The sequence below is a fragment of the Dipodomys merriami genome, unplaced genomic scaffold, assembly GCF_024711535.1.
Source record: "Dipodomys merriami isolate MVZ:Mamm:240054 unplaced genomic scaffold, mDipMer1.0.p SCAF_10, whole genome shotgun sequence".
Classification (NCBI taxonomy): domain Eukaryota; kingdom Metazoa; phylum Chordata; class Mammalia; order Rodentia; family Heteromyidae; genus Dipodomys; species Dipodomys merriami.
The window spans coordinates 51,633,235-51,657,863 of NW_027202271.1; the positions used below are offsets into that span (position 1 = coordinate 51,633,235).

General features: G+C 35.8%; 2 protein-coding genes across 5 annotated transcripts in view; one reads left to right on the forward strand and one right to left on the reverse strand.

Annotated features, from left to right (window-relative positions):
- The window catches only part of Parpbp (PARP1 binding protein), a 49,365-nt gene extending 26,831 nt beyond the window's left edge, over positions 1-22,534 (forward strand). For 3 of the 4 annotated variants that reach the window (XM_069991414.1, XM_069991404.1, XM_069991422.1), the window contains exons 8-12: positions 7,241-7,424; positions 10,253-10,431; positions 11,363-11,447; positions 21,341-21,476; positions 22,163-22,534. In XM_069991414.1, coding sequence (XP_069847515.1) covers positions 7,241-7,424; positions 10,253-10,431; positions 11,363-11,447; positions 21,341-21,476; positions 22,163-22,506 — 928 coding nt within the window. In that variant the 3' untranslated portion in view covers positions 22,507-22,534. Of the gene's footprint in view, positions 1-7,240; positions 7,425-10,252; positions 10,432-11,362; positions 11,448-18,561; positions 18,629-21,340; positions 21,477-22,162 lie in introns of those variants that run through there. The other variant, XM_069991432.1, reaches the window with a different exon arrangement.
- Positions 22,535-22,770: 236 nt separating this feature from the next.
- Positions 22,771-24,121, reverse strand: Pmch (pro-melanin concentrating hormone). Its single transcript, XM_070037156.1, has 3 exons — positions 23,813-24,121; positions 23,264-23,462; positions 22,771-22,875 (listed from the first exon to the last, which is right to left on the reverse strand). Exons 1-3 carry the CDS (start codon positions 24,059-24,061, stop codon positions 22,826-22,828), a joined length of 498 nt encoding a protein of 165 aa, XP_069893257.1. The 5' UTR covers positions 24,062-24,121; the 3' UTR covers positions 22,771-22,825.
- Between the last annotated feature and the right edge of the window lie 508 nt (positions 24,122-24,629).

The window sequence follows — 24,629 nt, forward strand, 5'->3', positions numbered from 1 at the left end:
CCCTGGGACCTATGTTTTGACAAAACTGATTTATAGGAGGCCAAATTCAATTCAGAGTCTAGGAGACAAGACAGAGGTCCTCCTCATGGTCTCTATGACCATGTTTATATGTAAACATGGGATTACAGAAGAAATGAGATTACTTCATTATCTCCCATCACTCTCTTGCTGATATTATTGGCACTCCAAAACAGAAAGGAAACTCACTTTCATAGGTAACTGACATTTCTCTTTCTCTCTCTCTCTTGGATTTTGTTGTGGGGGTGATGGGGGTTGCAGTTGAATGAGTTGGGCAATATGTGTATTTCTTTTTGAGCAGTGTCATCCCTTCCTTCGTTTTCCCCCTCCTGACCCCCCTTCTCCCCAAATTGTATGGTTTATTTCCAGCACAGTGTCTGGTGAGTGTCATTGTTGAATTGGTTCACCATTTGTCCCACTGTTTCTGTGCTTCTCCTTGGCCTCCCCAAATCAAATAGATTTATATATAGGATAGGGGTTTACAGAGATCTGGGGCAGTGGCAAGGGAATAAACTAAAGGAAATTAAATATATATATATATATATATATATATTTATTTATATATATTTATATACATATATATTTAAGACAATTGAAAAAGGTATAATGAATCCTCTATTTTCTACTAGTTACTCTTCATTTTCTTTCTTTCTCTTTCTCTTTCTTTTTTCTTTTTGTTGGCTTTTGTGGGGCTTGAACTTGGAACTTGGGCACTGTCCCCTAGCTCTTACGCTCAAGGCTAGTGATCTACCACTTTGAGCCACAGTGTAATTTCCACTTTTCTGGTGGTTTATTGGAGATAAGAGTCTCACAGACTTTCTGTCTGGGCTGGCTTTGAACCATGATCCTCAGATCTTAGCCTCCCCCTCAGCTATTCAGCTAGGATTACAGGCATGAGCCACCAGCACCTGGCTTCTTTTATGTGGATTTTCATTGAGTCTTTTTTTTTTTTTTTTTTGCCAGTCCTGGGGCTTGAACTCAGGGCCTGGATACTATCCTTGAGCTTCTTTCTTTGCTCTAGGCTAGCACTCTACCACTTGTGCCACAGTGCCACTTCTGGCTTTTTCTGTTTATTTGGTACTGAGGATTCAAACCCATGGCTTTGTGCATGCTAGGAAGCACTCTACCCCTAAGCCACATTCCCAGTTCATCATTGAGACATTTTAACAAACTTACATGATAGGTACCATTAGTACCCCCAGTTTAAAGACCAGAAAGGGAATTCCTTTGACCAAGGTATGTGTTACTAAGTAACAGAACTGGCCCCTAACTCAGTCACTTCTGAAGCCTATTCATTTATCTTATTCTACAAAGCTTCTTGTTATTCTAAGACTCTAGTAAGAATTTTTCATTGCACGATTTTATTCTGAATTACACCCTATCTTCTTGTGTGGATATCTATGATGAAGTTAATTTGGAAGAGGGTTTTGAAAATGACTTGTAAACAAAAATCACTGACGTTTTCTAAACTCCCAGATAATATATTGATGAGCCATTTCTTCTGAAATAACAGATAACTAAAATATCAAACATATTTTCTATAACTGTATATATAGATACACAGATAGATATAGATAGATATTTAAAATCAAATGGCACTACACATTTATAATTAGAAGTTTTCCTCAAATGAATTTACTTTAACTGTTTTATAGTGTGTATATATTTATCTCCACTACAATGAAATTTGTATGCAGCTTTATGATTTTTTTTCAATTCTAGATGTTACCTGCTAACTTCCTCCCTTGGAATATGAGGATTTATAATTCATTCTCCATTCCCTTCACTCCTCTGCTCCCATTATGTTTAATAGTACTTTATGTTTAGTAATATTTTGTTTAATAATATTTTAGATTTAAATTATGACTATAAATATTAGCTATAGCTCGACACTATGCTTATTACAGTTGTACTTTCTTGTATAAATTTAGTTTCTCAAGTTAGAAAATAAAAATTTCCCTTTTACTTTGTTTTCTATTTGTTTTTCATTTTCTCATTTTCAAGCTTGACAATGGGACGAAAAATTTCTTATTAATACTGGGCCATCTTCCAGGCTGCCTATAACCCTTAAGGACAATTCTGGAGGACACCTGTCTTAATTCACTTCATACCTTTTGCTTCTTGGGCCCTGGTCAGACTGATAACCATGAAACTTTCTCATCACTTTGCCAGTTTTCTTTGCCTATGCTTTGTTTCTTGGCTTTACTTTTAACTGGCACCCCTTTATTTTGTTCTAGTAGTTTTCTGATTAATAGCAAATAGAAGCCAAATATCTTTAATTCTGTTCTCACACTTGAGTGTACATGATCTAATATCATGCCTTATTTATTTCTGTAACACTATTCATCATATGTAATTTGAAGTATTTGTACCTTGACAGAGTTTATCTAGATAGTTTTTTTTGTTTGTTTGTTTTAGTTAGTTTTTTTTTGGTCCGGTCGTGGGGCCTGAACTCTGGGCCTGGGCGCTGTCCCTCAGCTCTTCAGCTCAAGGCTAGCACTCTACCACTTGAGCCACAACGCCACTTCTGGCTGTTTTTTTCTACTTATGTGGTACTGGGGAATCGAACCAAGGGCCTCATGCATGCAAGGCAAGCACTCTACCACTGAGTCACCTTCCCAGCCCCTTTTGGTTAGTTTTGTTCTGCCTTTTTTTCTGTTACAAGCATTCCTAGCATGAATGGTGATTCTTCACTGCTTTTTCAGGTTTAAGAGTGAGGCCCTAGAAAGCTGAGTAGCAGCTTTGGTCAGTGGGCTTACTTACATCATGATGATGTCCAATTATCTTTTTTGTTGGGTACTACTCTTCAAATGCCAGTAACTACCTGTCTTTTCTTTGTGGCTTTCAAAAAAAAAATCTTTTCATCCTTTCATTTCTGAAAGCTATAGATCTGTCTGGCAGTAATCTGGGATTTGAGATAGGGAAGGTTGATGCTGCATTTTATTAGGTACAGAATAAAACTTCAGGGATCTCAGTACCTTATACTCTCTTGTATACAGTCTAAGCCCTCTCTTTTTCTTGCTTTGGCCTCTTGATCCTCATTGTCCCTCAGCCTTACAACTAGAGGGAAAAATATACTATTATTATTATTATTATTATTATTAATCATGTGATTGTACAAAGGGGTTACAATTCCATAAGTCAGGTTATGAGTACAGTGCTTACTGGTCAGTGTCATTCTTCAAATTTAATAATACATTTTTTTTACAAAATGTACATTGAATATAATGACTACATTTGTTCACACTCTTTCAAGTGTATTAACTCTTGCATCTGCAGATGAGTTTGTGCTACTTACCAAATAACAGGAATTGTAATACCTTGTAAGGCCAAGGAAGAATGGGATAGGCAGATAGGAAAGAATGAAAATAACAACAGAAAAAAGAAATTAACAACTCTACCATGGCCAGCTTTTCATGAGGCCATCTTAGTTAGGTTGGCTGCATGTCTACACTTACCACCATGGAATGTATGCTATATTGGAGCTTTAACCTGAAAAATATTTTTAATTAAAGGCTTCATGTTATATGAATTAGTTGGTTCCTTTGTTCAGAAGTTCAAAATGCTATATTTCAGTTCTTTAGTAAGTACCTGCATATATGTTGGATTAAGTACACATTTATAGAATGTTAAATCTGGTTGAAAATCTTCAGTGTACTCTAATGTTAAAGTTTTTCTTATTTAAAATATTTTAGAAACAATTTTGGTTCTTATTTATTTTGAAAATGTTTATTATCTTAAGGTAGTTGTACAAAGGCTTTGCCATTCTCCAACACAGTTTATGAATACAGTGCATGTTGATCGATGTATTCTAACCCATCCCTCCCAACCCATCCCTTCCCTTGTTTATCTTAACTTTAGGATATGTATTTGATTTTTTTGTCATTTAACAAAGCAGTTTGTGGGTACAATGCTTCTTGAGCTGCGTTATCACTTAGCATCTTCAACCCCCTTTGACCCACCCATCCCTTATATTTCTCAATTCTGTGGTATATGCAATGAATTCTTGCCTACATTCTCTTCTCTCCTTCATTCTTCTCTCACCCCTTGATCCCTCACTCCTCTCTTACAAGTACCCATTTCCTGTTACTTATTTTGTTGGACTTCTGTTTAGTCTTTAAAGACTTGTATTATTTATGCTCTTTGATGTACTTTATGCAGCATGGTTAATTACATTTAAGTTTTCATAACTCAAAAAATTTGTTTCAAAATTTATTTTGGCAAATGGTTACCAAATTCTTAATTTGATATAGAAAAATTAGTCATTTAATTGAGAACAAGCAACTACATTAAATTATTTCTTACCCTTTAAGATACTAGGGTTGGAATTTAGGGCTTGCTGAGGCAGGTGCATAGCAAGGTATATACTTGCTAAGTAGGGTCTTAAGCCATACCCCAAGCCTTCTTTGTTTTGTTTTGTTTTTTTTAATTGTGAGAATACTGTACAGAGGAGTTACAATTACATGGGCAAGATAATGAGTACATTTCTTATCCTCCTTTTTGTTTCCCCTTCCCATCCCTTCCCATACTCCCCTTCCCCCCCACTTGATCCTCCCCCCACCCCCCAGCAAAGTTGTAAAATTCGTTTTTCGACATAATAACTTGTACATCTCATTGTTGCAATGGGTCCACCTGTATCCCTAGTTAAACGATTTGTTTTTTTCGCTTCCCCTCCACAAATTATACCAACATCAAATACAGTGAAAGCATGGGTTATACCGTGGGGGAGGGACATACAAAACAACAAAAAAATCATTTTATAAATATGTTAGAAACAATTGCATGAAAGGAAAAAAAAAACCCATTTGAATACTTATCTTGGGGTTCAGTCCCCTAACATCAACTTATCTGACCTTTTCTGCTTGACTCAGACATATACTACTTATTGCAAATAAGGGAAACCATGGAACCTATGTTTCTTTGGGCCTGGCTTACTTCACTTAATATAATTTTTTCCAAGTCTTTCCATTTCCTAACAAATGGGGCAATGTCATTCTTTCTGATGGAGGCATAGAATTCCATTGTGTATATATACCACATTTTTTTGATCCATTCATCTACTGAGGGGCATCTGGGTTGGTTCCATATCTTTGCTATGGTAAATAATGCTGCAATAAACATAGTCGTGCTGGTAGCTTTAGTGTGGTCTTGTTTATGATCATTTGGGTAAATGCCAAAAGTGGGATTGCTGGGTCATAGGGGAGCTCTATGTGGAGTCTTTTGAGGAACCTCCATACTGCTTTCCAAAGTGGTTGAACAAGTTTACACTCCCACCAACAATGCAGTAAGGTTCCCTTCTGTCTACATCCCCTCCAGCACCTGTTGTTATTAGAGTTCTAGATTATAACCATTCTAACTGGGGTAAGGTGGTATCTCAGTGTTGTTTTGATTTGCATTTCTTTTATGGCTAGAGAGGTTGAGCATTTCTTTTTTGGGGGGTGGGGGGGGTCTGGTTGTGGGCCTGAACTCTGGGCCTGGGCACTGTCCCTCAGCTCTTCACCTCAAGGCTAGTGCTCTACCACTTTGAGCCACAGCACCACTTCTGGCTTTTTTTTTTTTCTGCTTATGTGGTGCTGAGGAATCGAACCCAGAGCCTCTTGCATGCAAGGCAAGAGCTCTACCACTGAGCCATCTTCCCAGCCCGAAGTTCAGCATTTCTTCATGTGTCTGTTGGCCATCCTTCTTTCCTCTTCAGAGAAGTTTCTCTTTAAGTATTTAGCCCACTTATTTATTGGGCAGTTGTTTCTTTGGAGATTTGTTTTTGGGGAATTTAATTTTTTAAGTTCCAGTTATATTTTAGATATGAGACCTTTGTCTGTTGTATGGCTAGTGAAGATCGTCTCCCAATCCTTGGGCTTTCTATTGATCTTGCGAGCTATGTCCTTTGCCATGCAGAAGCTCTGCAATTTCATGCAATCCCATTTGTCCCACCTTTCTTTGATTTGTTGTGTTTCCGGATCTCTATTAAGAAAATTTCGGCCTGTGCCAAGGAGACCTAGGGTTTCTCCTATTCCATCGGGTTTTGTTATTTTTTGAGATAGTGTTTTGCCTTTTTGGCCTGTCTGTCCCATCTGTCTGGAACACTGTCCTCCTATTTATTTTTCCCATAGAATCTTGGATCACTGGAGTATACCATGCCAAGTATTTTTCTGAGATGATGTCTTGATAAGCAGATGATAGCAGTTATTAGATGAATTAATGATTGGTTCTAGTAGCAAATTATATCAGGTCATACCTTGTTCTCATTGAGTGCTGTTCAGTTTTCAAGGAAACCTGAAGGGATGGCATCTCATGACTTCTAAAGAAAGTCCTCTTCTCTTTTCAAATATCTCTAATTTCTTCCTTAGAATGAGCCAAGATCCTTCCTCCTGTATATTTCTTCCATTGGTCCCAGGCCAATCCTGGGACTTGGTAACCCAATGTTTTCGAGTTCAGACCATATTTAAAGAGGCATTAACTTTCTAAAAACTTTTGTCTATTGGATATAGTTGGTCCAGTCTTTGGTATCCTTTGTGTTAGTACTCAATTGCTTAATTTCTTTTTTCATATAAATAACCCTTAATGTAATACACTTCAGTAAGGATATGTATTTCAAATGAGTCACCTTCTTTCTCCTCTTTTCCCTAGCCCAGAACAGCATGTATTTTAGGTCAACCTATTTAACCTTTATGAGACTCTTGTCCGTGATTTAGAGGTAATAATAATTTATTGAATCGGTTCTAAGGTGAATTAACATTCTCAGTATTCAATGGGGATTTTTCTGTTTTTTTTTCATCTTTGTACTGTTTAATGTATCATTAGCCAATGATACATATTTTAAGTGTATAACCAGATCTGATCTATTACTTATTTCATATGTAACTAAATTATTCCTTTTATGTTTCAAATCAAAAAGAATGTAGGCATGGTGGAATACTTCTGATTCCAGCACTTGGGAAGCAACATAGAAGGATCACAAATTTAAGGCCAGTTTGGGCTATACAGTGAGACCCTGTCTCAGGAAAAAAAAAATGTCAAGAAATCAAGAAAGAAATAATTTATTAAAATGATACACTTTTAGAAAAACTTCAAACTTTTTATTTCTAAGAGTTTCCATATTTTACTATTCAATTTGCAAGATCAAATGAGTCTTTGAAAGGTGTTGATTAACACTGAGAATTATGCTTTCAAGGTCATGTGTATTATCATTTTGCAGTAAAGTAAATCTCATTTCTGTTTTCAGCATTGCAGGGGGTCAGATACTATCAGTGATAAAGATGAAGCTGATTAAAGGCCTGAACAGTGGGAATCCTTTCTGTAAAGCAGTTGAGGAAGTTGTTGAGGAATTGGATTTAAGGATTAAAAATATTATCAGTTCTCAACAAAGCGGTGTTGCTGTTAGCACCTCTGACATCAGTCCTGCTCGGGTAATGAGCTTTTTGCTCTTCTTTGTCCTTCTGTGTAAAGCATTGTCTCTTCTGTTTATTGTAGAAATGGTTTGTGGTTGCTACTGAAGTCAGGAGAATATGTTTCCTCTGTTCTAAGATGATGTTGAAAATTTAATTTTCTCAATAGGGATTATGTTCAACTTTGATAAATCAGACCATCCATCTTTGTGTGAAATTGTTTTTGTTAACAAAAATCATCATATAATCTCCAGCATCACTTTTAAACACTAAACACTTTTGAATTCTTAGTGGATAATAAAGTCTTTTGGGCTACTTCTCAATAAGTAGGAATATAGAACAACAGTAGCCCTGTTAGACATCATTTCCATTCAGCAGTTTACTTTTCTTTTGTAGAACTCTATAACTGCTCCTTCCATTCCCGGACTCTTACAGTCCAGTTTTTCTCATACTTGTCAATCCTTTCACTGTATGTTTCTTTCTTGCTTTCCTTCCATAGATAGTCAAATTAATAGAATTAAAGCATTACAGGAGAAATCAACTACCATGACTTTATTAGCTCCTGAACAGAAGTTTATGATATGCATCAGTCTCTTTTTTTTGCAGTTTCTTCAACAAACAAAAAATCCTTTTAGCTAGGTGTCATTATGATAGCCAGTGTATGAAGAAATATTTTTGCTTTTTATTAATTCATTCACAGTCCTCCATGATCATTTTTAGCTACATTTTATTTTTAAATAAAAATGCATGTTTATTTATTTATTTATTTGCTGGTCCTGGGGCTTGAACTCTGGACACAGGCTCTGAGCCACTTTTGCTCAAGGTTAGCACTCTACCACTTGAACCACAGGGCCACTTCCAGCTTTTTCTGTGATTAATTGGTGATAAGAGACTCAGGGACTTTCCTGCCTGGATTGGTTTTGAACCCGGCTGGCTTTGAACCATGATCCTCAGATCTCAGCCTCCTGAGTATATAGAATTATAGGCATGAGCCATGGCACCTGGCAAAACTGCATGTTTTTAGTGGTGATTTAAAGCTGTGGTTTGGATGGGGATTTTTGAATTTTATCCCATTTATTTCATGTATGTTCTTATTTCTGTGACTACTAGCTTGGCTTAAATGACAACCAGATTATTATTGTATGAATCAGGAAATGCAGTCTCTTACATTTTCTAGCAGAAGAAATAAAGATACAAACCACGTGTTTCTTCCTGCTTGTGTTTTCTACCAAATAAGCAATCTTGAAAAATACCTTCAAATGATGCTCAACAGAGTTAGTATTCAACAATGTGAATCTCTCTGGTACTAATGAAAGCTAGGTGTTAGGTATACCAGATTATGATAGGCAGTTAGAGTGGTAAGTGATTACATTACAGTTTACCTGGTGGTCAGATTCTGCCAGATAGAGAAAGGAGGCCAGGACCATGTTAATAAAAGCTGAGGAATCAGGCTGGGAAGGTGGCTCAGTGGTAGAGTGCTTGCCTTGCATGCAGGAAGCCCTGGGTTCGATTCCTTAGCACCACATAAGCAGCAAAAGCCGGAAGTACCACTGTGGCTCAAGTGGTAGAGCACCTGCCTTGAGCTGAAGAGCTGAGGGACAGCACCTAGGCCTAGAGTTCAGGCCCCACGAATGACCCAAAAAAAAAAAAAAAAAAAAAAAAAGCTGAGGAATCTACAATAGAGGATCCAGATATCCTGTGGATAAAGCATTATCATTGCCACTCAATTTTGCCATTGGGTTTATCTTAAGCATTTCCCCATATCTAGCTGTCTGTCTGCCCATCCGTCTGTTTCTCTGTCTATATCTATCTGTCTATTGATTAGTTAATAAGTTATTATTAAGCCTAGCAGAATTTCCTGAGAGTTTGTGTATACATGTATCTATGTGTAATATACAGCACTCCCTTTAAATCTGATTTATCTCTATCATAGTTTTTCATTTCTAAAGTAGTCCATTGCAGTTTTAAAATTTGTTACAGCCCTGTCTTTGTATGTGTTAATGTTCTTACCCTGAAATATATTTCATACATTGCCATCATTGAGTTTTCTAAAATCTAAGTAGCTTTATTGTACTTACTTCATAAAGCAAGAGATTTTTAACCTTTGTAACAGATTGATTTACAACCTTTTTATTTGATACACAAAGCTTTTTCAGGATCATCTCACATCACTTCCTCCCTTTTACCATTTACTCTGACACATTCCCTTCCTGCCTCAGTGTTATCTCCACCTTGAGGCCTTCCTTGATTTCACAGTACACTGTTCATTCCTTTTTGGGAGTCCCACTGCACTCTGTATAAACTTATTAGAAATATCACTTAGCTTATTGCAATGGCATTTTTATTCTTCAGGAAGACTGGTCTCTTCACAGGCAGTGCTCTTCTCTTTGCCTGTGTAGCTTGAGCTTCAAACATAGTGGCTGGGACTTGGAATGTACTAACCAATCATTGAATGAATAAAAATCAGTTTTTCAGTTTTGCATTTGATTAGATTTTATGAGTCATCTATGGGGTTAATAATCAGATTATCCAAACTCCATCTCCATTTGCTATATGAGAAAACAAATACACAGAAAGATTGAGTCATGTGAATGAGATCACATAGCCAGAAAGTGCTAGATAGTGACTCAACTGCTAATGTTATTTTGACAAGAACCTAATGTCTTCCTTGGGTGATACTGGTTTTTGTGCATCTGAAAACGGTAAGGTTGATGGAAGAAAAAAATAGCGGATTTTCTGCTTCTTCAGCAACAGAGGAAGGAAAAAAGACACATGAAATGGAAAGGTGTGGCTGATTTTTCTAGGCAAGGTGATATAGTACATTTACTGAAAATTGTTTTTTGTTTTAGCCAAAATCATATGCCATAAACCATGGTACTGCATACAGTGGTAGAGATACCGTGAAAACTTTGTTAGTTCTTTTGGATGAAGAAGCAGCCAGTGCTCCTACTAGAAACAAAGCAGAGCTCTTGTATGATGATGAAAACACAATTTATCACAGTAGAACTTCTATTCTTACACTTTTTAGGTACGTAATGTGGAAGTTATATGTGTATGGATGTTAACTGTAGAGAATCACTGGGGGAAAAAAAAGACCTCATTGATTTGTTTAGACATATTTTTATCATGTTTAAGTGGGTGTGCAAAGGGTTACCATTCAACAAATCATAAGTATAATGCACAAATTATAAGTATAATGCATCTTGATATCACCCTTTTAATTTCCCTCCATTCTTCCCAACTCAATCTCCCATCAGTTTTCCCAGATTCATTGGATATACGTTGAATTTTATTACTACATTCTCTCCTTTCCCTCATCATTGATTTTAAAAGCAGTATATACTTAGGATAGGAAACTTTTGAACTACAAAAGTTACTTAAAGGGAGATGGAACTTGACATGCAAGAATGCCATATAGATGAAAAAGTAGTCTCTTGTGAGGACATGGCAGTTGTTTGGTTTCAATGTTGTTTTTATCCTTGTCTTTTGATTTGAGAAAATATGTACTTGCTTCACATACTTATTTTGGTCACATACTCTAAATGTTTTCACTCATCTGAGCTCTCTCAACAACGCCTTGTGATAGTATTCTCACTTAGTAAAGTGAAGAGTTAGACATGTGAAAGAGATAATAAATATGATTTCCAAAAGTGCTTGAGTTAACAAGTAAGGTTTTTTCTCCAAGTCTGAGACCGAGTAGACTCATTGTTATTCATAGGTGAGGGCTTGTTCTTCACAGATGATGCCTTCTTGTTACACCTCCATATGAAAGAAAATAAGGAAGGACAAAAAGCCAAATATTCGCCCTCAAGCCTTTTTTAAGGACATTAATTGCATTCATGGAGATTTAGTCTTTAAAGGCCCCACTCCTTAATATTGCCTTGGGATTAAGTGTTAACATATATTTTGGAGAGACACAAATATTCAAATCATAACAAGTTTGTTTTTTTTTTACATAGATCTCCCTCACAAGTGAAGGTTAATTCATCCATGAAACCCCTAAGAGAACGCATCCATAAGTCAATGCAAGAAGAAAGAATTAAGGTACAATTTAATTCACTGTCATAAAAATAATAAACATTGTTTTTTTTAGAAGAAGTAAGCATATAAATATAAATCTGTGTTGGCTATTATACAGTGCATATTTATACAATAAGAATGAGATGGAAAATGAGTAATGACAGTTGGCATACAAAAGCTTTCCTTTTATATAATCTTGATTGATGTGTTTCTGGCTACTTCATCCATTGGATCTAAAAGAAGAAAAATCATTTTTCTATTGTAAATGTTGAATAAATATCTGCTGAATGAGTGAGAGGGAAAATTAAGAGGACCTGGCCTTCTTATTTTTGTTTCTAGTACTGAAACGGAGACTATGATTTTTTTAATTTAAATTTTATTGTAAAGGTGATGTACAGAGGGGTTACAGTTACATAAGTCAAGTAATGAATATATTTCTTTATGAACAGTGTTATCCCCTCCCTCATTTTCTCCTACTTTTTCCCCTCCTGACCCTCCTTCCCCCCCAAGTTGTATAATTCATTTCCAACATAGTTTCTGGTAAGTATCACTGCTGAATTGGTTCATCCTTTGTCCCACTATTTCTATCACTATCACAAATACTGGGATAATCTACTTGTAAGTCTTATTTTGGTGCACTTTCATGATCGGTTGGCCCTGTTGCTTGCCTTTGGGCCTATGATATAGGTGACAGATACAATGTCGGGAAACATGCAGCAGAACTAAACTGTTCAGCTCATGGTCATGGATTGAAACAGAGAAGAGGAAAGAACTAAGGTTCTACTAGCTCTCTTATGGACATACAGACTAATGATCTTTTAATGACTTTTCATTTAGTCTGAAGTAAGTTTTCCTATTCTTAAATGAAATATTTGTGCCTATAAATAGTTGATAATAATATTTCTTTAACCATTTAAAAATTTCTTGGTCTGAAGTTTTGAAAGAATGTATATTATATTGAGTTTTTACTATTTGTTAGATACATAGTATAAGATGTATGTAGGGCTGGGCACCGGTGGCTCACACCTGTAATCCTATCTACTAAGGAGGCTAAGATCTGAGGATCATGGACGGTTCAAAGCCAGCCCGGCCAGGAAAGTTCGTGAGACTCTTATCTCCAGTAAACCACTAGAAAATTGGAAGTAGCACTGTGGCTCAAGCGGTAGAGGACAAGCTCAAGCTGAGGGATAGTGTCAAGGCTCAGAGTTCAAGCCTCACGACCAACGGGGGGGGGAGGAAGGGGGGAATCATGTATCTTAGGAATACTTGCATAAAACATAATTATCAAACAATCACTTGTCCTAAATCAACAAAAAGGAAAGCAGTAATTTTTTTCCTATTTGTTTTCCTCTTTGGAAATTTGGTTTTGCTTAGCAAAGCTTTTAGTTACAACCTGTTTATTCTATATACTGCAAGCTCTCGCAGTTGATTTATTGGTAAGTATCGACTTTCGTTCGTTATTGGTTGCTGTTAATGCCTGTGGAGTATATTCTTAATCTCCAAACATTCCCCCATCCTGAATAAAACTGATAAAATTATAGGATGCTGATGATTCACAGTTATAATTCTAGCAACAAAGGAGACTGAGATCCTGAGGATCGTGATTCAAAGCCAAAGTAAAAAAGGACCAAAAAAAAAAAAATCTTTGAGACTCCATTTCCATAAAAACTGGCAAAAAACTGGGCTGGAGCTGGCATTGATTGCTCATGCCTGTAATCCTAGCTGCTTAGAAGGAGGCTGGTGTCTGAAGATTGAGGTTTGAAGCCAGCCTGGGTAGTCTTAGCTCCAATTAACCACCAAAAAGTTCGAAGTGGTGTTGTTTCTCAAGTGATAGAGCACTAATCTTAAGCAAAAAAGCTCAGGGACAGTGCCCAGGCCCTGAATTCAAGCCCCAGGACCAGCACACACACACACATACACACAAATGTGAGAAAATAAAAATAAACCAAAATAATCATTAAGAGTGTTTTGAATAATGTAATCTAATGCAATGAACTTCAAAAATGACAGCAAAGGAAAGAAACTGAAGATTTCACATCATAACTTAGAAACCTAATCTAGTTCTTGTCCCCTGTTAAAGTACTAGTGAATTAGTAGAATTGAGAACAGCTAATATTTTCAAAGTCAGAGGAGAACAAAATGTGGGTTCTTACTTTTTTTTCTTATTAAAGAGAAAAGTCTAGAAGTAGCAACTGGATAGTAATGTCAAAAATGAACTCTAGAATTTACGCATTGAGAGGAGTGCCACACACCAAATTGGAGAAATTATCCAATAGTCTACTTCAATTTGAATGCTACGGTCTAACAATATGGTATCAACCTTCTTTGTCTTTGTTTTTTGTATCAGACCTTGGGCTTGAACTCAGGGCTGGGTCACTGTCCCTGAGCTTCTCTTTGCTTAAGGCTAGCACTCTACCATTGGAGCTACAGTTCCACTTCTGGCTTTGTGGCAGTTTATTGTAAACAAGAGTCTCATGGACTTATTGCCCTGGCTGGCTTTGAACCCTAAGATCTCAGCCTCCTGAGTATCAGGATTACAAGTATGAGCCACTGGTACCTGGCTATATCATCAGTCTTCTTACAGTATTTATATATGTATATAAAATACACAGTAAACTCCCAGAAGGGAATGTATGACCCAGGAACTTTTTTAGACTGCTCAATCCCCATATAAGCTCTATTCCAATCTTTATCATTCCTAAGGCCACAGAAAAATGAAGCACCTTCCAAAGTGTCACTCGAGGAAGAAAATAAGATAGACTTCAGTATTCTATCTTATCTATCCAGCCTTGGAGATTTCTGTCTAACTAGGATGTAATAGATCATTGTCAAACACCATTTTGTGATGACAAAATAATAAAAGACAGATATAATTGAGGAAAAAAGCAGAAGTTTAAAGACCTAGCAAGCCTATGGGAGAAGAGAGGTGTAAATAAGCTAAAAAATCTGGAGAGGGTGGAATCCTTCTGAGAGGACTAGTCCATTGTTGGCCATTTGCCAGTATTTGCCTGCCTTGGATATAAGCTGAGGATTGACATGGGCCCACATAAAGGAACTCTACTGACAGAGAAACCAACAAAGCATTTGGGTCTTTGGAGAGATTGGCAACTGTTTCCATATTTCAAGGTGCCTAAATAGCAGTGCCAAGTAAATGTAGCCTGAATTTTTTAAAAAACTGTTTGGAAGGAACTGAGCCTCTTTATAGTGGTGTTTAAAAGACAAAGATCTATTCAAGAGTTGGACTTGCTTCAAAAACAGGACTGGCTTCCTTTTTAAAGATACTTGCCACCATGATTCACACCTACAGATCTAGCTACTTGGGAAGCTGAGATCATTGGGATTGAGGTACAGGACTGGATGGGGCAGGATGACCTCTTTTCCATGAAGGAAAGAAGGCAAGACCCAATCTCAAAAACATCCACAAAAATCAAGGCTAGAGCCACAGTGATAAGAGCATCTGTTTAGCAAGTGCAGTTCCCAGAGTTCAAACCATAGTATGTATATTTGCCACATTTGGAAAATGAAGTGTCATGGAGGTCAAAGAGCACCTTGCACAAAACATTGAAACAAACAGATTGACCCTGACGAAGGCATTAGAGATTTCCCCCAAGATTTTGACCGAAAGCTGAGGAAGACCAACATACCTAAAGGAGAGGTGAGAACCAAAAGATGAATGAGTTAACCATGTGTATCATGTGGTGTTTCTACCCTCTGTTAAAGAGATATATATTTCTGCATATCACTTTTGACTTACAAGTTTTTGTTTACTCATGTTTTCTGTCCTTTATAGCTTTTTTTCCCCTGGCATATACTTGTTATACTGTTATTGATTTACTTCATTAATTCACTCCATCCAGTGGCATGCATAACCCATCCCCATACCACTTTCCATATAAAGCCTCTGGGCCTAGACCAAGAGTCCAGCATCAATGCCCAGGGATTCAGAAACCTTGAGCAAAATCTAAGTGGGTGGGAGTCGTGGTCTTTTGGTAGGCATATCTGAGGCCTTTGAACTTCTCACCCTGGTAATGGGGTAGCCAGAGTGAGCCACCATTGCCAAACTTAGGAATTTTACAATTTATGGAGCTTGTGTTTAGTTGGGAGTAGACAATCATCACAAACAAGTGGATTTTATGGTACCTTCCAAGGTTATAAGTGCTGTGGAGACAAAAGTGAGGGAAGGGTCTAAGGTGAATATATTCCTTGCATGTATTCTGATATTTTTCTTTTTAGTGTTACTGGGATTTGAACTCGGAGCCTTGTACTTGTTAGGTGCTCTCCCATGTGAGCCATAACCCCAGTTCTTTTGATTTAAAATAGGATGTTAAATAGAAATCTCCTTGAGAAGGGGACATTAAGCAAAGACTTGTCTCATTTTTTCAGGAAGTAAGCAGAATCTCTCTTATAGACAACTAAAATTGAATTAATTTTTGCTGAAGTAAGATAGTTGGAATTTTTGAATCTACTAAGTGTCAAGTATGTATACTATACATTTTATATTTATCCTCATTAATCCTTGTTCAACACTTGAAGGCATTTGTTGTCAGGATAATAGAGTTTATATAAGAAGCCTGACTTTAAAGTTTAAGCTACCTGCAAAAGTAAATAAAAGTATAGTAACTGTAATGAGGTAATCATAAAATTATAGTGTTACTACTTGTTAAATATTTTTTCTGCTATTTAGTAAAATAAATAGAATTTCATGGATAAAGATATGGATGGTTTTATATATGCATCAATTCTTACTCCATTAAAGATACTAAACCTCTGCTCTTTTCAACATTTGATCATGTAATAGTGAAACAGGTTAATAAGTTGGGGGTAACTTTCCTTTTTCAAACTTGTTAATGTATTTGTTAGAATAAAGCAGGCTTAGAATGTTTTTTTTTTTTTTTCAATAGAGCCAACTAAAAGTGTCTGTGACTTTTCAATGTTTTGACTCATTCATCTTAATTTCACTGGAGTCAGGCTTTCTTGTGTGAAGTACTATTTTCCTCAAACTGGGAACCTACTAATAATTTCAATTTAATAACAGCTTGTGGCAAAAGGACTTTTTCAATTCTTGGCAAGTTTGAAGTTCATTGCAATTTTACTGTGGATAGAAATCTTTCCAAAGGGGGGAAATCACTGTACAAAGGAAAACTTTTAATCTATCTCTCACATGTGATTTGAACATAAAATGATTTTAACAGCCATGTATGAATCTGGACATTATTCTTAGTTACTTCAAAAGCACTTCCAAGAGGGAATTGTTTTTGCTTATTTGTGATTCCAAATCAAATACACAGTAAGATTTGGAAAAATTGCAACAGGAAGTAATCTCAATTTTATGTAGCCACTAATCTTGAACAGAAAATTCACCTTTATGAACAAAGGAAAAGCAGTCTGTTTTTTTTTTTTTATTGTAAAGATACTATACAGAGGGTTAAAGTTACATGAGTGAGGTAATGAGTACACTTCCTCTTGAACATTGTTACCCCCTCCATTGTTTTCCCCCTACCATACCCTCCCTCACTCCCTTCCCCGAGGTTCTTTTTTTTTTTTTTTATTGTGATTAAGTGATTACATAATTTCCGGAATTTCACAGTATTGCGGAATAATGATGCTCATTTAAAGTCACAAGTTCATTCTAACTTTCCTGGAGCAAATTGTCTATCACAGTCTGTAACATATAACGGTGTTCACATGTTATATACCATATATGTGATCAGCAGAATGGGGATATTTAGTAGTGGTTCAACCAGATGAGTGGGAGTTCTTTGTTTCTTAAGTCCTGTTAGTTTTGTCGTATCACCTAACATTTTGGAGTTAGCATCCACTTATCAGGGAGACCATGTACCGTTTGTCTCTTCGTTCTTGGCTTAACTCGCTCAACATGATTCCTTCTAGCTCCATCCATTTCCCTGCAAATGCCATTATTTTGTCATTTCTAATGGCTGCATAATATTCCATTGTGTATAGATACCACAATTTTTGGATCCATTCATCTGTGGTGGGGCATCTGGGTTGTTTCCATATCCTAGCTATTGTGAACAGTAAAAGCAATCTCTTTGAAGTTATAAATACAAGGCAGTGTACACATTGTAATGATTAAAATGAAGGACCTGATTAAAAGTTCATTGTCTGAGTTGCATTCCTGGAATTATTTTGAAATTAACCTAGTCCTGAGACATGTAATATGACACATTACATTTTCTTAGGATGGAAAATTTGTATTTTTCTCATTGTGTTTATTGTGTCTTATGTAATATGCAATGAGTAAAAATAATGTGTAATTACTGAATACATAACCTGACATTCACATTTTTTAATTAAGAAACATTCAAAGTAACATTCAGCACAATATAATTATACTTTGAAGTGTTAAAAGGATTTGAGGTGACTTCAAATTACTTGGAAAATTATCCCCATTATATCTGAATGGTTAGTGTCCAACTATAATGGCTGAAACTTGCATTGGGTGTATAGGCTACTTAATTCTTACCTATTAAACAACTTAATGGCTTTGTATTTTCAGAATACATTTTCAACACTACTTTTTTTTTCTTCTTTTGCCAGTCCTGGGGCTTGAACTCAGGAACTGGCACTGTCCCTGAAGCTTCTTTTGTTTACTAGCACTCACTTGAGCTACAGCACTACTTCCAACCTTTTCTGTTTATGTCGTTCTGAGGAATCAACCCCAAGACTTCATATATGCTAGGCAAACACTCTATCACTAAGCTGCACTCTCAGCCCAGCATTACTTTTAAAAAATATGTATTTTTTATCTTTAAGGTGTTATATAGAGGGGTTACCATTTCATAAATCAGATAATAAGTGCATTTCATTTTTTGGACAATGTCACCACTTCCTTCTGTTTTCCTGTTTCTCCCTTTCATCCCTGTCCACAAGCTTTCACAGATCAGTGTATACTGAATAGCATGACTACATTTGTTCACCTTTCCTCCCTCTCTTTCTGAGTTCTCTTGTCCCACTAAATAAATCTCCCAAAGCAAAATCAAACACCACCATCACCACCACCATCAACAAAAACCCCGTTTCTATTCCTGAAATTCATTTCAATAACTAGTATTTCAGATGTTTAGCAAAGTACATCTTTGTGTTCCTTCCCTAAAGGTGTCCTCCTTTATTCTGACAGGTATAAGTTATCATCTCCAGTTATATTTTAGATATAGCTTCCACACATAAGAGAAAATGTGGCCAGGCACTGGTGGCTCACGCCAGAGATCTGAGGATCACGGTTCAAAGCCATCCGGGCAGGAAACTCGGTGAGATTCTTATCTCCAATAAACCACTAGAAAATCGAAAGTGGCACTGTGGTTCAAGTGGTAGAGCACTCGCCTTGAGCTGAAGAGCGTGGGGACAGTGCCCAGGCCCAGAATTCAAGCCCCACAGCCAACAAAAAAAAAAAAAAAGAGAGAGAGAGAAAATGTGTACCATTTGTCTCTCTGAGCTTGGCTTACCTCATAGCATGATTTGTTCTAGGTCCATTTCCCTGTAAATGATATAATCTTATTATTCTTTCTAATAGATGAGTAAAATTCCATTGTGTATATATACCACATTTTACTGATCAACTCATCTGTTATAGGACATCTGGGCTGTTTCCATAACTTGGTTATTGTGAGTAGTGTAGCAATGATTATGGATGTGCTAGTGTCTTTACTATATCTGGACTTGTAATGTTCTGGGTAGATGCCCAAGAGTAGTGGTATGGCTGGGTCATGGGGAAGTTCTATGTTTAGTTTATTGAAGAACCTCTAAACCACCATCCAGAGTGGTTGTACTAGTTTACATTTCTACCAGCAGTGCAGTAGGGTTCCCTTTTCCCCACATCCCCTGCCAGCATTTATTTGAATTCTCAATATTGTCCATTCTAACTGGGGTAAGATGGAATCTCAAAGTAGTTTTGGTTCGCACTTCCTTAATGACCAGGGATGTTGACCATTTCTTCTATTTGCCAGTCTTACTTCTAAGAAGTCTCTTTTAAGTTCCTTAGCCCATTTATTGATTGATTAATTAGTTTTTTTGTGGGTGTTGAACTTTTGAGCTCCTTGTATATTTTGCCTATTAGGCCTTTGTCAAATGTATTGCTGGTAAAGATTTTCTTTGTCTTTTCTTTTCTTTCTTTCTTTTTCTTTTTTTTGTCAGTAGTGGAGCTTGAACTCTGGGCCTGGGTGCTGTTCTCAGCTCTTTAGCTCAAGACTACCACTTGTGCCACAGCACCACTTTTGGTTTTCTGGTAGTTAATAGGAGATGAGTCTCATGGTCTTTTCTTCCTGGGCTGGTTTTGAACTGTGATCCTCAGATCTCAGCCTCCTGAGTAGCTAGGATTATAGGCGTGAGCCACTCTCGCCCAGCAAGATTCTTTCTTTCTTTCTTTCTTTCTTTCTTTCTTTCTTTCTTTCTTTCTTTCTTTCTTTCTTTCTTTCTTTCTTTCTTTCTTTCTTTCTTTCTTTCCTTCCTTCTTTCTTTCTTTTTTTCTTTTTCTTTTCCTTCCTTCCTTCCTTCTTTTCTTTTTTGATCCAGTATGTTCTTTTTTTTTTTTTTTTTTATTGTCAGGGCGATATACAGAGGGGTTACAGTTACATAAGTAAGGTAGTAAGTACATTTCTTGTCAAACTTGTTACCCCTTCCCTCATTTTTCTGTACTTTCTCTTCCCCTTCCCCCACCCAAGTTGAATAGATCATTTCCAACATATTGCCTTGTGTATATTGCTGTTGAATTGGTTCCTCCTGTCCTTTGTCTCACCATTCTGTTGTTCCCCTTCCCTTCCCTAATTCAGATAAATGTATATACAATACCAGGTACTGAATTCAAATACAGTGACAACATGGGATATACCATAGGGGAAGAACATACAAAAGAAACAAGAAATCACATAGTATATTAAAAACAACAGCAACAACAAAGAAAAACCTCTTGTGTCCATGTCTTGGAGTTCATTTCGCTTAGCATCATCTTATATGGTCATATGTGTATAGCTATTGAGCTATTCTGCTCATCTGCTAAGATTATCCTAGAATGTATACTATTTATTGCAAATAAGGGAAACCATGGGACCTATGTTTCTTTGGGTCTGGCTTACTTCACTTAATATGATTTTTTCCAAGTCTTTACATTTCCTTACAAATGGTATGGTGTCATTCTTTCTGATGAAGCATATAATTCCATTATATATATACATATATACACAAATATATATGCATATGTGTATATGTATATATATGTGTATATATATGTGCTGGTAAAGATTTTCTCCCGGTCTGTTGGCTGGCTTACTAGTTTCAACACTATTTTTTTAATAGCCTTATTTTATTTATTTATTTATTTATTTATTTATTTATTTATTTATTTATTTATTTATTTATTTATTTATTTTTGTGCAGGGCCTGAGGCTTGAACGCAGGGCCTAGGTATTGTCCCTGAACTTTTGTTCTCAAGGCTAGCACTCTACCACTGGAGCCACAGCCCACTTCTGGCTTTTTTTGGTTAACTAGAGATGAGCCTCACAAACTCTCCTGTCCTGGCTAGCTTTGACCTTGATCCTCAAATCTCATCCTCCTGAGTAGCTAGAATTACAAGCATGGAGCCATGGCCCTTTTTAATGTTTACAAAGTAACTTCCCTTTTCTTCCCTCTTTTTCCTCTCTGTCCCTCTCCTCTTCCTCCTGTTCTTCCCTCCCTTACCTTCCTCTTCCTTCACCTATCCTCAAAGGTCACCTAAAGCTAAAATTGCTGAAAAGAACAGCCATAGCATTGAATGAGTTTGAAAATTATGAAACATAAAACATTCAAAGTTTTCATAAATAATAGAAGTTTTAAGGATTTTTTTATGATACGCTGATGACTGTACGGAGTACATATATCTGAAAAAATAAAGCTTAAATTGCCTGTTGTCTTGTTTCTGTTATCAGATGAAGCAACCCTTAATTAGATCACAGTTTGCTTGTACTTACAAAGATGATTACACGATAAGCAAGGATAAATGGAATAATGCCAATTCTGCATCAAAGCCTTTGCGTGCTCTTCATGAGGAAAATGACCTTTGTGGTAATTAATTTTATTTGAGCAATTAAATAACAATTTAATTCTTATCTAACAATGGTTTTGTTTGTTGACAGGATTAGAGATTGAATTTAGGGCCTCATGCTTTCTAGGCTCCCAGTTTCTGTTTTTTTTTCCTGCTTGTGGTAATCTTTAATGTTCTTTATATTATACAACTTGGCTATTATTGTCTATAGACGTAATCTTCCCAGGATACTTTTCCTCACTGGAGGCTGGGACTTCTTCAAACTCTCTGTGTCTTTCTTTCTTTTTTTAATTAAATTTTCCAGTTTTTAACATCAATAACATTAGATTATTCCTGTGATGTACTTAAAAAATAAAGAAAGGCTTACTATTTTTAGTTCTAGATTTATTCAGAGCTTTAAGTAAAAATTTAAGGGTAGAAATAAGGGCCAGTTTAATTTAGCTTGATGGATTTGAGAAATAATAGCCTTTGCTTAAGAATTAAGTGTATATGTTCAAATATTTGTTGATAGGGATGATGTAACAGGTAAAATGAAGGCTCATATAACATACCTGTACTTATTATTCATTTAATTGGTTGAATTGTTTTATTATAAAGCATAAATATTTGAGCATCTTTAGCCATTTGAGAAATTTGTCCTCAATTATCATGCATAATACTACTAAATACTATATGATTCCTTTCTCCTTTTTATTTTGCATAACAGAGGGCATATATTCATCTATTGGAAGATCAACAATGAAAATAAGCTCTGGAAATACTCAACTGGACAGAAATAAAAACAACCAAATATTAAGAAAAGCAAGTAGTCAGGAAGGAAATAAATGCTCCAAAAGGAAGCAGGTGGACTTGGATGATGAAAATATTGTCTGTGATAATGGAAATGAACTACCTCAACATAAAAATCTTAAAACACTTAAGACATTGAACGAGCCACAGAATAAATTGAGTAGCAAAACAGCTCACACAGCAAAAGGAGGCAATACCTTTACTGCCAAGAACAAACTGATTGCTGGCCAGACAAAGTTAACTCAGTTTTTCAGACTATGATTTTGTCTTTTATGTGCTTTAAATTTATAGGTTTTTTTCCTATAAAACCATTTACCAAAGTTATATGTTTTTGTTTGAAGTATTTGTAAAGTTCATGTGTACACACCATTGTTAAAAAATACCCATAAGACGAAATTATGCAGGATTTTCACAAAGTTTAATGCACAGAGAAAGCATATCATTTAGAATACTGATCTATGTTAATACTATTTTCTTACAACCATTTAAAGCAATATACAAGTTACAGTAACGTCAAGGGTTTTTTCTCATTGACAAATGATTTTTCCTTCCCGAATAGATAAGTGTAGACCAACAGGTATCAGACTTGCCAACAAGGTCGGTAGACTCTTCCCAGCATACACCTGAGCACTAAATGGAAAAAAAAAAGTTTAAATTATTTAAAGGACTAGAATTATTATATAAAATTAAGAAAACTACCTAGCTGTTACTAATTCTGAGTAATCAAAGTCATGATTACTAACTACTTTTTCATGCCACATTTTTGACAGGGTCACTTAACATCAAGTAGAAATGAACCATGGTGTTATTTGATTTTGTTATGATTAGATTCAAATTTGGTTAAACTCAGAGTCCTTTCTTATGGTATTAGGATGTGAGAATTGAATTTTTTTATTTGTTATTTAAAATTTTATGTTATTGTAAAGATGCTGTACAGAGGGTTTACAGTTACATGAGTAAGGTAATGAGTACATTTCTTGAGCATTGTGAGAATTGAATTTTTTAAAAAGCTACTCACTGTCAAAATCTCTCCTTCCTATAGGAAACTTAGCTGAGTTTTCTTCATCTCCAATTTCTCTCTTTTCTTGTGTGGATTCAGTATTCTGCACTCCGTTTTCAGCTGGAAAAGCTACAGATCCTTTTAGTGCAAGATAAGGCTTTATAGCCAGATTGAGCGGCAGACCATGATTTACAAAATTATGTTTGGAGCCTATGTTCTGCAAAGAGAAGGTTGGTTTGTATTTCAGCTCTTTTTACAGAAAAAGTTATAACTCAATTAGATAACATCTTTATCAATCAATTCTTAAATACTCTGTACTGTTTTGACTCCAAAAATACCTTTGGTTATAAGCTTATTGGAGAAAAAATGTAGCCCTTTGGCTAAGAAATATTCTTTAGGATAGAATAGCCACCAGTTGCATACGAAATTTCATCTCCTGTCTTAATGCTTCTTATTTGCATATATTTCTATCGATAAAATTAAAATGCCAATTTTACTTTTCAGACAATGTATAATTTTATAAAAATATTTACATTGCAACACAAGACAAATAACATTGCTACTTACCTTTGAATTTTTGTTTTCCTCATCGTTCATGAAACTACTCTCATCATTTTTGTATTGTTCCAGAGAAGGAGCAGCAACTGATCTCTCTGCAGTATCTTCCTTCTGAAAGGCTTTTCCCATCCTAAATGTATTAAGTACCATGTCATCTTCTAAATTTCGTATGGACTTGGAGTCTGAAAGTAAGATACCTTGAGAAAACAAAGAAAAAATTAGTATTAATACATAGGAAGAGAGACTCATTTTTGCCATTCTCAGTATAATGTTTGCATAAAGTAAAACAGGATGTGTAAAATGAAAAATTTCACAGTCATCCTGTTTGCTAACGGACTCCCTACCTTTATATATCTTCCAGCTTGAATAGAAAACACTTCAAAGACTTAAGACTTTCATCATTTTAAAAAATGACTCATCAGGGGAGGTTAGCCTTTTGTATAGATGGTAATACCTATGTTGTTTTGGTTTTGGTCTAATATTGTTTATTTTGGCTTTGAATTTTCACAGAATCTGATTAAGATCCTTGAGAGAAGGCTTTCTGTTGGGCAGATTATGGTCTCTTGAAAGTGGGTTATTAAGGAAGACCACAGGACATCAAACTCTCAGTGTTATTGTTTCCCTCTATCTTCTGATTAAGATATTAAGACTCAACTTATTTCATTGAAGGATGATAAGGATAAAAGTTCTATTTTCTTTAAATCCTGATTAAATTGAAATAATCTTCAGAAAGGATTTTCTTTTATAAATACTTGAGGTTGTTCTTGTGGATTAAAGAATATATGCTCATCAGTGCAAACAAAAAATGATTCCTATTTCATCTAAA